General features: G+C 37.5%; 1 protein-coding gene across 4 annotated transcripts in view; it reads left to right on the forward strand.

Annotated features, from left to right (window-relative positions):
• negr1 (neuronal growth regulator 1) overlaps window positions 1-14,966 on the forward strand; it is a 162,081-nt gene that overhangs the window by 50,733 nt on the left and 96,382 nt on the right. For all 4 annotated transcript variants that reach the window (XM_065272597.2, XM_065272598.2, XM_065272600.2 and 1 more), the window contains exon 3: window positions 10,323-10,448. In XM_065272597.2, coding sequence (XP_065128669.1) covers window positions 10,323-10,448 — 126 coding nt within the window. The remainder of the gene's footprint in view (window positions 1-10,322; window positions 10,449-14,966) is intronic.

Here is a 14,966-nt window from a genome sequence, read left to right on the forward strand (position 1 = left end):
GTAGCTCAGTCATTCTTTGATCAATTGAAATGAAATTTGGTAGACTTCATGTGGACCATGAACTTGGGGTCCATGCCAAATTTGGTGACAGCGCCACCTATGGGTCATGAGATAATAAAATAGGCTATTTTTGCCCATAACTTCTGAACTGTTTGTCAGAAAATTATGATCTTGATGTCTATGGATTGCTTACCTCATGCCGCATCTGTCGATGTGTATTATGCCGGGTTTGACCGAACCGCCTGTCCGCCATTTTGAAATTTCACATAATTTGTTATATTTTTGGAAATATTGGACATATCCGCGCAAAAATTAATAAGGAGCTTCGACATGATGTCCTGAAGGTACCTGGGAAGTCAGAGTACAGCGCCACCTAGGGGTTATAAACTATAACAGTTCTTATGGAACTGCTTATAACTTCTGAATACTTTGTCTGATATTATATTTTTGCCATCTTTACTGTTGTTGCTCCGCACTGCAGTGGTTCTGCTCTGCATTTGCTTTACTTCGGGTTCGGGCTCTGTATTGCGCGCTTTCTGCGCTTTGCGCATATGCTGCGTCGTGCCGTTTTTGCTGTGCTTTGGGTGCTCATTGCGCCGAAGGTGCTTGACCCCGTATCGCTGCTTGCAGCTATATTTAAATGTTATTTTTGTTTTACGCATCCAGTACTTTTTTAATTTTACTCCGGTCGGTGGACAGCACTGGCTTCCTCAAGGACAGCAAAACCTCCCAAATAAAAAATGCAAAGCAAAACGGAACTTTACCGATAATAAATATGATCAGGGATTTCTTTTCGAGCTCTTTTGCTTCTATGACAAACTACACTAAACATTTCTATGGACCAGCGCTGCGCTTAGTAAAACCCTTATATGGAGCTGGTTTGGGCGTGTTTTATGCAAATTATCAACCTCGTGCAACCGCTCATGTAGAACACTCCAAATTCACTAACGTAAGAACAAATATAACAACAAACTCATGTGTGTACGCAAGTGTTGTGAATTAGGCAGAACGTTTTCTTGAGAAGTTCAAGTGTGCGTATAAATACGAAAAACGTACGCAATTATTAATGAATGAGACCCATTATCTGTTTTGCTTCCCTTGAGTTCTCATTGAAGTCATTTAGGGGTAACTTGCATAGACATACATACATAGATGCCTCATTAGCGGCTGTTTCTATGGACACAAGTCATGCTTTGTATTGGAACGGTCCATGAAGACTTGAGAGCAAGTTGACTGTGCATATGTGATGATAGTTTTACTAAGTAATGAATATTAGTTGTTGTGTGCTATTGTGTGTGTAGTACACAATACAAGGCAAAGGAGTCAGCTAACACAAAAAAAAAATGTAGCTACACTGTAGGCTGTGCATACCTCGCCAAACTAACTATAATAAGCACTTAAAGGAATAGTCTACTCATTTTCAATATTAAACTATGTTATTACCTTAACTAAGAAGAGTTGATACATAGCTCTATCATCTTAGTGCGTGCACGTAAGCGCTGGGGCGCGCTGCAACACTTCGATAGCATTTAGCTTAGCCCCATTCATTTAATGGTACCACTCAGAGATAAAGTTAGAAGTGACCAAACACATCAACGTTTTTCCTATTTCAGACGAGTAGTTATACGAGCAAGTTTGGTGGTACAAAATAAAACGTAGCGCTTTTCTAAGCGGATTTAAAAGAGGAACTATATTGTAAGGCGTAATAGCACTAATGGGAGTACTTCGACTCGGCGCAGTAACACTCTCCCTTTCCCATTATGAGAGGGAGAAGGGGAGCAGATTTTTCAGGCGAGTTGAAGTACTCCCCAGAGTGCTGTTCCGCCAAACAATAAAGTTCCTCTTTTAAATCCGCTTAGAAAAGCGCTATTTTTTATTTTGTACCACCAAACTTGCTCGTATAACTACTCGTCTTAAATAGGAAAAACGTTGATGTGTTTGGTCACTTCTAACTTTATGGTGGTACCATTGAATGAATGGGGCTAAGCTAAATGCTATCGAAGTGTAGCAGCGCGCTCCAGCGCTTACGTGCACGCACTAAGATGATAGAGGGATGTATCAACTCTTCTTAGTTAAGGTAATAACATATTTTAATATTGAAAATGAGTAGACTATTCCTTTAATGGTTATGTGGACCATTTAAAAATGGCGACTGCAATCTATGTATATATATCTATGATAACTGGGAAAGTACAAGAACAAGAGTTGAATTATAAAAGGCATTGCCTCTACATTGCTGTGATTGGCTGACTACAATTTGATAATGCTCGCTAATCTGCCAGCGCATTACATTTTCTGTATTGTATTTTTTATTTTTAAGCAATGATAACTTTTTGACGTATGATAACTCTTGATGTATTAAGTTTGTAAATAGCATTAGATCCATACTTGATACTGATAAGGTAAGCAATTAAATCCTCTAACATGAAAAGTGCATAATAAATCAAATAGAATTGAATACTAAAATCCCTGTACACGGTGTCACATTTCAGAAGTCTGTCACAGTCAACTGGATTCCTAGAAAGTCAATTCCTAGTTAGGCTTTGAGTTTGAGATTAAATAACATTTGCTTTTATTATAAGCGTAGCGAGTTATAAGAGCATGCCAGGCTAGATTGTTGACCTTTGTGTCTGTTTATTGTAGCGCGTTCTGCTGCTGAGATCTACTCGCCCTCTTAGCTTTTCAAAGTACTTGAAAATACAGCATTTCATTCTATCAGATTATACACTCGATATTCAGAGGTGGTACACACAAGACCAGTAATAAAAGTCAAAGTGTGAGATATTCATACAATGTATCTGTACTAACACTATTACATTATTATAGCATTGTTAAACTAAACACATTAATTTTAAAAGATGTCAAATCAAAAGGTGCATATTTAATATGTTGCAATTTGATGTCTTCTTAAAGTGTTATCAGCTCAAAGACTGCAGATCTCATTTTAGGAGCCGGTACCCGACTTTTCAAAATTGACTAATAGGGTCTTGATCCTTCCGGAGGCAGATATGATCAGTAGGCGTCTAGGCGACTGCAACATTTTCCATTTAAACTATCAGTGATTGTAGACGTTTGTCAACAGTGGGGCAAGTTCAAGTAAACCTACAGTGGAGACTATAGAAGTCTTTCAAACAAGGTCTTTGGTGGAACATCAGAATTTCAATTGAACCATTTAGTACCTGCAGATCTCTTAAAGCATGATAAGCAAGACCTAAACTGAATATCAAGCTGAGTAGGAGTGAATGATGTTGATGTTTGCACTCCTGTCCTACCGTAAATGGCTGAATGTGAAAAGAATAATATTTATTTGGTGTTCTTTTCCTGGGGAAGAAAATATATTTTTAATTATAATCGAGGATACTCTTGGGAAGTTAAAATATGTAATATTTTTTATGACCCGATGAGATTGATTGACAAAAACTCATTCTGTTTTTGGAGGTTTGGAGGATAAGATAAATTGAAAGGTTAATTTTTTTGTTACTAAAAAAACAACAGCACACACATCGCACTTAAATGGGTGCTCAATTAAAAAGTTCACATCAGAAGAATATTAAACAAGGTCGGCACATAGAAGGTCCAAAAATAAAAACAAAATTTGGTGCTTCGGTGTACTGACATTATTTTAAATTAATAATTTCTTTTAGTAGCTAATAGGTTTACCGTATCACTGTAATGAACCATAATTTGATATTTACTAGCTGGTTGTAAGTGGTTTGGGGAGGAACATTTGTCATTCTAGAAAGAATTAGATTGGACAAAAATCTGTGTAGTGCAGGAAGAGTCATCAATCTTTTTGATGTTTTGGAAAGATTGTACTTCAAGCCAGGCTCACACTATAGGATTTTTGGCCCAATTTTACATCCGAGAATCTGAGACAAAATTGGATCCAGGACCTTGATTGGTTCCAATGTTCATCTCAGATTATCATGTTATGTCTTATGTTTACAGATCAAGGGCTCTATCTTACACCCAGCGCAATGCAGCGCAATGCGCGACGCAAGTGTCTTTCGCTAGTTTCCACCCTAATTTTCACGTTTAGCGCCGCGTTGTTTAAATAGCAAATGCATTTGCGCCCCCTTTTGCGCCCATGGGCGTTCTGGTCTGAAAACGAGGTGTGTTCAGGCGCATTGTTGGCGCGTTGCTATTTTGAGGCAACTAAAATAGACTACGCCATTGACCAACAAAAACCTGGTCTAAAGTCTAAAGTCAATGGCGCAATGTGTTTTATGTTATTTAAAGAGCGCATTAGTAAAATGCGCCTATACACGGGAGGACAACGCGGGTTTGCTTATCACAAGGTACATGAATGCGCAGCAGCACAAAAATGCTTTTAAATATGAAAGATTAAAGGATTGAATGTAAAAGATTATTATTGAGTCTCTTGTACATAAATGAGGACTAATTATGAGACGTTAGAAGGCGCAAAGAGCTGCTTCACCTGCAGCCTGGTAAATAAATAAATGCTTTGCTTTAAACAAATGCATCTTGCATGTTTTTAAATATTTTTTTTAATGCCACCTCACGGATTTATTGTATATGATTACTCTGTACCTGTGGATATGGTGGGATGAGAAACATTTTTAAGTAATGCTTAAAAAAACTTTAAAGTCAAAAGTGCTGAAACGTGAGGAGAGCCGTTTGTAAATTCTTTATCTCCTGTTTGTTACAAATAAAGTATTTTTAGAGTACAAAGCTTATCTTACATACTTGTAAATTATTTTTTGATATTGGATAGCCATACATTTAAAGCAATTACAAGCCTGCTTTTTACTTCCATGACTAAAAGAAAACGGGTTTTAAAGGTTTTAATAAAAAAATAACAATTTCAATACAAGTGAAAAACAACACAATTATTTAACATTAATATTAAACTGGGGATCTTCTTCCTCCGCTTAGTTTTTCAGTTTACAAAGTCCGTCATCTAAATAGGGATTAGACATAGCGCCAGCGCAACTGGCTTTTAAAGGGGATGAGAGCTGTGACTCTCATTGGTTTACTGCACGTTACGGCCAAAATACTCCCACTACAATAGGACCTACCCTTTTCGACCATGTGCTCGGCGCAAAACCATTTTTCCCGTCGTTAAATTAGCAAAAGTGGATTCGGACACGCCCATTTAGACGTTGCGCTGTGCGCTTTAGACAATGCGCTTAGATCGTTAAAATAGGGCCCCAAATCTTTAATATTAGATCAAATGTGTAATATTTAGAATTTCAAATCAGGATGATTATGTCTGTAGTTTCACAACATCCAATGAGAGATGGAGGTAAATGAAAGACCTTTGTGGCTGTGTGTTCGGCTAGGGTTGCCAATTTCATTGTGGCAAAATAATGGACACCCATTCACTCCAGGGCATTTACATTCAATTATGTGAATAAGAAGTAGTTTACTGGACCCTAATTTTTTACGTAAGACTTCTACAATATCACAAATTACACAAGACAGGTTATATTATGTAAATATATGAATTAACATTTCATAAATAGTAACAATTCCAATATTCGTTAATGGAATATATTAAAATATTTCAAAATATTTATATAAATTATAAATTTTATAGCTGTTAATTCTATATGTATTTATTATATACCATTCTAGTTATGTCTTAAATATAATAATTTGTTTACCAAATCTGTAAAAATATGGAATAATATATCAGTTGATTAGCCCAACTAAACAACAGCACTAAGGTCCATGACCACCTGAGAATGACGGTCCAGCATGAACTGCAAAAAATGTTACGAAAATGAACCACGGTGTCAAACCATGGCCGTAACCAGCTGTGAGGCCACCAAGGTCTGGACCGCTGTAAAATGTTCACATAAAAAATAATATTGAAGTTCTCTGAATGACGAATTAGTAATTTAAAATGACGCACAATGGGAACCGTGTATTTAATTACGTTTGGACAGTTTACTGTATAGTTTAGCGTAAAATGATTGACTCAAGCAGCTGTGAGAAGCTGGCAGTCGCAGGTGCAGCACTGGCAGTGTTGCCATATCCAATTGTGAAAAATCCTCTTTAGACATAGTGTTTAATGTTTTAGCAATTAATGTGACACTTTGGGTAAATTTATAAAGTGAGAATGTTTAGGTTAGGGTTAGCGATGTCTCTGATGTATTTCTGAAAGACAAGGTCTGAACTTATGTTTTTCTTTATGGCCTATTTTGTTTGTTTTCGTACTTATATCTGGCAACAAGGGGTGACCAGCACCTAAACATTAATCAAATGGCACATCATCCAGCGTGGTTATTACTGACATGATACTACATTCGGTAAGACACAAGCAATAATTCCATCACTAAATAGCAGTAGGAAATGTGTATTTTTAAGATCAATGAGATGTTCCACAAACCGGTACAACTTTGTGCCCAAAGCAATACACCTGTGTAGCAAATCTAATTGAATTAGATTATTTACTTATTTGTTTTAATTTTTTTCCTAATGGATCTTCATAAAATTTGTCTTCTCTGTTGATGTATTTGAAGTATATGTAATAGTTGTATGTGTGTGTTCTGATTGTGTGAAGCACCGTGATAGCCTGGAGTAATTCCCCCAAGGGGATAAATAAAGCTCTAAACTTAAACTTATTTCTTTACTCATATTTGATACACTGAATGTCTGAAACCTGTAAATAAAGTGATAGGTTGTAATATTAAATAGTTTGCTGTTTTTGGTAATATTTCTAGATGAACTGCGAAGCTGCATTGTCTGTTAAAATGAATTAAGGCGCCCATTGGCTTTGTCCATTTGGACAAGCATTTGCTGGCATGTCATCCTGAGCTAATGATGTGTATATTTCCAGATCCAAGTTTTTATTATTAAGTTACAATTTAGTATGTAATTAAAACATCATAAGGGGTTCATAGGGTTTATTCTACTAAGGCAAAATACCGAACTTGTTAGTGTGGAACTGAAAAAAATTACTTAAGCTATCCAGCCAAGTTCATAAACGTTGGAAAACTTTTTCTAACATGGGGCCCCCAGTGTCTAGGGCCCTCCTGATCTTTGGGCCCCCAGGGGTCCCCCAGAGCCATAAATTGCCAGTGAGCAACATAAATTACAGATGGGCAGAATAGTGATCAAATGATCATTGCATAAATTGCCAGTGGGGGAAATAAACTGTCTGCCAGTGGGCAAAATAAAATAACTTGGAGCACCCAGTGGGTCTGGGGCACTCAGTGTCTTGGGACAACCAGAACGTGGGACCCTCGAGGTCTATGGGCCCCCAGGGGTCCCTCAGAGCCATAAATTGCCAGTGAGCATTATAAAGTGCTGATGGGCAGAGTAGTAGTCGAATGATCATTGCATAAATTGCCAGTGGGGGAAATAAACTGCCAGTGGGCAAAATAAAAAAACTTGGAGCACCCAGTGGGTCTGGGGAACTCAGTGTCTTGGGACACCCAGAACGTGGGACCCTCGAGGTCTATGGGCCCCCAGGGGTCCCTCAGAGCCATAAATTGCCAGTGAGCATTATAAAGTGCTGATTGGCAGAGTAGTAGTCGAATGATCATTGCATAAATTGCCAGTGGGGGAAATAAACTGCCAGTGGGCAAAATAAAATAACTTGGAGCACCCAGTGGGTCTGGGGAACTCAGTGTCTTGGGACACCCAGAACCTGGGGCCCCCAGGGGTCCCCCAGAGCCATAAATTGCCAGTGGGCAGCATAAATTACCGATGGACAGAGTAGTGGTCATTGCATTGTGAAATAAACTCCCAGTGGGAAAAATAACCTGGGGATACAAGGGGGCCCAGGGACTCCAGGGGCCCCAAGTTATTTTCCCCACTGGCAGTCAGAGACAGACAGAGAGATGACGGACAGTAAGAGACAGACAGAGGGATGACAGACACAGTCAGTGACAAACAGAGGGTTGACAGACAGTCAGAGACAGACAGAGGGATGACAGAGAGTTTGAATTATTTATTTATTTTGAATTTATGAGCAGAGCAGCCTTATATTGCCAAACTAAGTGCTGTGTCCAGAAAAAGAAATCCAGCAATTTTTGATGCAGGCACTAGCAGCAAGGAAATGAAGACGACGTGAAACCCCATACATGGTAAGACAATTGTAGCGGGAACAGCTAGACGGTCAGTCCCATAGGTTTAATGTTCGCTATGTCAGAATTTATTTGGCAAATGCGTTTTAGTCTCCCATTATTCGCATTAAGACTTTTTCGCAGTCAAAAACGTATTTTTTTAATTTTCAGGATTTTTATTCGAAATTTTTTATTTCCATCACTCGTTTTTGCTGCGATACTTCAAAATGCGCATTAAAACCATGGAGATGGGAACATGGAACATTGTGTGGGGTTAGGAAAATATGCTTTAAAAAGATAACATTCAGACCGGGCCTTATTGTCCCCAAATAATAAGCATTGCTGATTTTTCTGAAGAAATTAAAATTGTATTCTGATTTTTTTCAGTATATACATACACATTACTGTAGATGGTCTCTTAAACTGGCTAGTATGAAAATGTGCACTGCACACTCTATGAGAGAGAGAGAGAGAGCTTATCTAGGGCCCTATGAACATTAACTATCAATGTATTTGAGAGCCTGTTAACTTTCATGGGCAGACTAGAGTATTGATTTAATACAGGAAGCATAATTTAATTGTAAAATACAAGACACATTTTTATTTTATGGGATGGGTGGCCACCCTAGGTCTGGCAGACAACAGAGATGAAGAAATGGCTTTTGTAAGTAATGGGGTGTACACACCAAATGTACAGTAGATTACATACAGTACAAAGTCAATGCAAAGATGCGAATAGACATGAATCTGCGCGGGGGCGATGCAAATTATGTTAATTGGGCTTCGAGATTGCGGTGAACATGCACTATTTGCCTGAAACGTGTCTTCTTAATATATTGTAGTGTGTGATGCGCCATGATTTTAAAATCTTGTAGTGTGAGCATGTTTAAGATTTGTAAAAAAAAATCTGGCAAGATTGTCCTTATGTGTGTGCTGCAACCAGATTTCATAATTAGTTTTTTTTTAAATCATGTAGTGTGAGCCCGGCCTTAGAAATACACCAACATATAGAGAGCATTGACTTTTTTTCTCAGACGAGTGTTGTATAATAAAATAAAATGTATGATTGTTTTTTGCAGCAAATTATGCCTGCATGCTGCAGGTAGACTGTGCATAAGGATAACCAATGATATTTACTTGAAGTTATAACAAAAGAAAAGATCATTGAGTTATTTGTGAAAAAAAATAATTCTGGGAAAAGTTGTCTCACCCAACAAATGTATTATACTGAGAGAACGCAGTCAAAAAATCAAAGCTGGTCTAGTTAAATACAATTCACTTCAAACAAATTGGAACAGAATAACAGCTGGACCTCAAAAATGAACAAAGGGAATAGTAAAGTTTGCAGTCCCTGATCATTTATAGCCTTTTCAAATCGGAAACCAAAACCAAGAGGTCAGTCTTTTATTCTTAAACTCCCAGATGACTGGAATTGAGGTTTGAAGAAGGTTGAGTGGAGTGACAAAAAAGGAAAAAGAACGATTTTCAGCAAATTCTTTTTGATGGTATTTGAAGTGACAGAAAATGTCAGGCGTACTGTATCATAACATCTAATGTCATGCAACAACGGAACTGCCAGCATCACTGAATTTTTTATCAAAATCTTAATTAACACAAATCTCAGTACAGTCTAGATAAAAAGGTCTGATAAAACAAAAGTTTATGGTTTGGGTTACAAAGTACATCATAAACCATGTATTACAGAGAGAATTGTTTTATATTCTCATAATCATTGGTTTATGTATCACACATTAAACTAGAGCTGGAAGATTCTCTGGAGCCCCATTGTCAATAATTGTCAAAAAAACATATTGAACTTTGAATTCAGAAATGCAAGCATAGACCAATTAAGTATATTGAGCGTGGTGTAATTTACTCAAATCTAATTTACTCAATATGGAGCTTTCAGCAAACATTAGGCAAGGTTAACAATGACTGGATATCATAAAACTTTGTGGATCCATGAAATTGCTAAGCCTGAGAAAGCATTTACTGTTTAATACGGTTTGGTCAAAAGGTGGCTCTATAATGGTGACTTACATAAAAAAATGCCTCTGTCTGCATTACATAAAATGCTTTAAAAAATGGCTTTGTGCATTAACAAACACCAGTAAATAAAGAACAGTTACTGTTTAAAAAATGAATAAAGATACAACCTCCTGGACTAAAGTGGTATTTGAATCCAGAAACATTTGCTCTTGGTTGATAAATTACAGCAGGATTTTGACATTGAGCCTAATGTTAGATTTGAAGATTTATACAGTATCTCTTTGATTTGTTTTACAGTTCCTCCCAAAATCTATGACATTTCATCGAATATAACGGTAAACGAAGGCAGTAATGTTTCGCTCATCTGCACAGCCAGTGGGAAACCAGAGCCCAAAATCTCTTGGAGACACATCACCCCATCAGGTGAGTTTATATCCATTTTTATATATATGTATATGTTACCCTTAGGGTGTCACAATTTCGATTTTAAATAGTCACAACCTCGAACTTCGAATTCAAAAATGGAATCGTAGATGCTGCCACGCCCCCATGTCACGTCTGGTCGGCTTGCCAAGCAGGAAAAAAAACATGTGTTGAGTGCTGCGAATCAACCTCCTCTAACTTCGCTAACTACAGCCAGTTAAAAGATAGCATGGCAGATGCAGGAGACACCATGCAAGCTGCTCTTTACATGGGAAACAAAAAAACAGCAAGCGCCTCCTTCCTTCAGCTGAACTCAATCAGAGCACGCACACGTGCACAGCAGATCGGCGTCTGTGCCAGGCCCCGTCGTTTCTCTGAACTGAGATCTGTTTAGTTTCACAACAGCTTATCTCAGTTGCTTAAAGTGCGTCTTGCAGGTTAACCACCACTGTCGATTAATGGGTACATAAATCACTCAAGATATGTGTATAATTTTTAAAATGTCTCAAAAATGGTCTTAAAGACCACTTTTTTTACGTTTTTGGTATTAACGGTTTTTTTACGCAATTCTGCGATGACGTCACGTTGGGGAGAAGTGAAGGAAGCCTCAGCCAGAGCCATAGAGATAGATGAGACATTTATTGCTGTTTAATACTTACGTATACAATTTGGAAATCATATATACATCGTAGTAAATATATAATGTGTTATACTGCAAAGTTACCATGATAATTATTATTTATGATATCTGTGGAAATAAATAAAACTTCGCAAATCTGCTGATTTGATCCATTCATGTCCTGACCACCAGGCTAGAGATTTTTAAACATCCTTAATCCACACTTACTAGTCTATCAAATAATATCTCAAATATATTGTTTTGTGAAATAAAAGAATGCTTTGTTATATTGTTTATGCGATAACGAATCACACGATCATTTTATACGCAGCAGTCAGCAGCTGCAGCACACTCGGATCCGACCGCATACATACTGTAATAAACAGGCGTTCGGCGGCTTTTTACATCACGACAGACTATGCCATTTGAGGAGGAACCGCTCATTGATCACCGTATTTTTATAAATCCTGTATATGTTTGGACCTGCCGAACAGGTTGAGGACTTTCATATACTTTGTTTAGCAGAGAGGTTGAGCAGTTTGACCAGCGGGCTGCGGGAACCGGACGCATATCACGCCGCCAGACTGTGTTAACTCGAAATGTATAACTATTATCAGATCGACCCACCGGAAAAGTCCCGACTCTCTCGATTGCCATTCCGCTACTGGTTGTAAGAAAGTGAGTGCGTTTGGGTCGCTGGTCCCCGCGAACAGATGTGACGTGCTTCACTCACCTTCCAGGATTAGAGACATGCTGCCAAAACCGTTTGTGCTGAAGATCGCATAAAAGTTACACCCACTTCAGGCAGGATCATCCCGCTCAAGCCAGCATGCACGAGTATGAGTATGTTAATTGTTTGTTTACTTTCTACACGAAGATATGCTAACGTTATGCTATCTGGCTGTCTGTCTGCCTATCTCTCTTGTCTGTCTGTCTGTCTGTCTGTCTGTCTGTCTGTCTATCTATCTATCTATCTATCTATCTATCTATCTATCTATCTATCTATCTATAATCTGCGCTATCAGAACTGTACTTTACTCGTCTTTCTAAAGTCATTCTCAATGCTCTCAATGCGGCTTTGGGAAATTCTCTCCCCAGCGTGACGTCATACAGTGCGTTGTGGGGGAAAGGAGAATCATTGCAAACCGCTGTACTTTTTCATACTTTTTCGGGTTTTGTGATACCCAACAACATAAAATACAATGGATAACAGTTTAAATGTTTATTATCAACAAGCAAATTGCACAAATTCGTTGAAAAATTTTACCTGCAAATCGCCCTTTAAGAGTTATGAAAACCGCATTTAAACATGACTTATTGGGGATTGTAGTCTCACAATCTCATCTGACGGTAATAAAAGCGCGTTTTTAAGGTGCAAAGTACTGACATATGTTCATCTGACAGGAAGTTTCGTTTTATCAGGTATGTGCGTGTACCATATTTTTCCACTGGTAGCAGCTGCACGACTAACATGGCATTTCTGGGTTCAAGGTCAGATATTATATTTCATAAAAGTCTAGTCTAAAAATGGCAAATAATTTTTTTTGTGCTTTCATAAAATAAAAATAAAAAATTGAAATTGAAAAAGCAATTAAATCGAGGATTTGGAGAATCGTGACACCCCTAATCTCCTAATACACACGCACGCATGCACACACAGGCACGCACGCACGCACGCACGCACGCACGCACGCACACACACACACACACACACACACACACACACATATACCTGTATATGATCATTAAAAGGTATAATAAACCTTGAAGTTACATCAAATCAACCTGTCATAACAATGTGGCATGTAAACTAAATGTAAAGCATAAAAAAGCTTTACTTTAATTAGTTTTAATCTATTATTTTCATATTTTTTAATTAATCCACCTCCACGTAAGATGAAGTTTAAATGAGATGTCAAGCCTACGTACATATTCAAGAAATTGTTTAGCTTTATTAAATATTAAAACGGTATAACCATGTGCCCATGTTGAAGAATAATATGGTAATAGGTTACTATAAATTGAGTATATAAAAAGGCTTTTAATCAATCATCGCATAATTTGCTGTTCTTTTAAAAACAGACTTGTTATTTTACCTTTTATATTAAGTTTAGCAGAGAGTGTAAACAACATGTGACTACTATTCATCAAGCTCATCCTTACCCTACAGTTTATATTCAGCTGTTAAAGCTAAATTTCTGGCACATTTTCAAATCGGATTGAAAACTCAGTGCACAGCAATATTTCTGAGTGCTTGTGAATTTTTATTGAAGACAGCTGCACTTATCTTTGGGCTCCCATGTTTATTTCATTCTCCAGTGTATTTCTTCGGTGTAATTGCTTTTAGAGATTCGATCAAACAGCTTTGGCGAGTCAGAAACCTCTAACAAATACTTAAGACTCCTCAAATTATTGAACCAGAGGAGAAGAGGTTTGACAATTACCAAAAGCCCAGTTCTCAGAAAAAACATCCTACATTTGGTGAACTTTTACTTTGTTGTGGACCACAGATTCGGTCCTCTCTTCAAGCGAATTATTTTCTGTGTGGGCAGAATGGTTGACGATGAACGAGAGGTGATGGAAAAATGGAAACAGTTACTTTTTTGACGCTCAAGGCATTGATGTGCAGTTTTCAAGACAAATGAACGATATTTAACTTGTTTTGCTGATATTGTCATCTAAACAAAGTGCTTACAGAAAACCTGCTGACAGAACAGCAGACCGATATTAAATGAAACTCAAAGGGGTGGTTCTAAAAAATTACTTGTCAAACCACTTCAAGGTACTTGACTCAACCTAATATGCAGCGTTGGGCAAGTGGACATTTTTCTAGATTTTTAGAAAATAAACTTCCGTAAAGGGATAGTTCACCCAAAAATAAATTTAAAAAACTCTGTCAACATTAATTCTCATGTTGTTCAAAACCTGTGCATGAGTTTATCTTCTGAAGCACATAAGAAGATATTCTAAGAAATGTCTCAGTGGTTTGTGTGCATTCAATGAAAGTTAATGGGGGCCAATGTTTAATTTGTTTTTTGCTTTTTCTCGACACCATTTCAGCATCAATAGCTATATTCATAGCGAAAATTGGTTAATCTATACACAAGTTGATCCATTCGCATATTATGGGAGGGGCAATATGCCATCTCCCTAATTCTCTAGAGTGAAACTGGAGTACCCGGGGTAAACCCACACTGACAAAAGAAAGAACATACAAACTACACACTTCGCCAGGGTTCGAACTGGGGATCTTTTTGCTGGGAGGCAACAGTGCAACCCACTGAGCTACTTTGCGGCCCCCCAAATGTTGTTTGGATATCAGTGTTCTTCAAGATATCTTCTTTTATGTTCAGCCACACAGGTTTAAAATGACATTAAGGGAAGTAAATGATGAAAGTATTGTCACTCCTGGATGAACTATCCCTTTAAAACTCTTCTCATGCTTAATTTATCTTCTTATATATTACAAGATAGCCTGCTGATTTTTTTTTTAACATGAATCATTTCCAACACATCTCGAATTAGCATTTATTTTGTGGTGCAAATGGCGTTTTTGGAATAAAATCACAAATTTATCTTGCTAATGCTAATTAACTAAGCCAGTGTATGCTAAATACCCACTATTGAATAATTTCACAATTTGTTTCATACTTTAGCTTAAGTATGCTTCACTGACAATGCTAGCCCCTTGCTTAATAAGTAACTACTGTGGTGAAAATGTCTTCTCTTAAAGAGCACCAATTATCCGATTCACGTTTTTAAATTTCCTGTGGTGTGTAAGTGTGTATTAGTATGTTAATGATATGCAAAAGGTAAAAACCAAAGTAAACGATCACACAAGTTATCGTCTCCAATGTGAATCTCTTTTTTAGGATTACATGAAACACACGGATTGTAGG

Source organism: Paramisgurnus dabryanus, chromosome 7, assembly GCF_030506205.2.
Source record: "Paramisgurnus dabryanus chromosome 7, PD_genome_1.1, whole genome shotgun sequence".
Lineage (NCBI taxonomy): Eukaryota > Metazoa > Chordata > Actinopteri > Cypriniformes > Cobitidae > Paramisgurnus > Paramisgurnus dabryanus.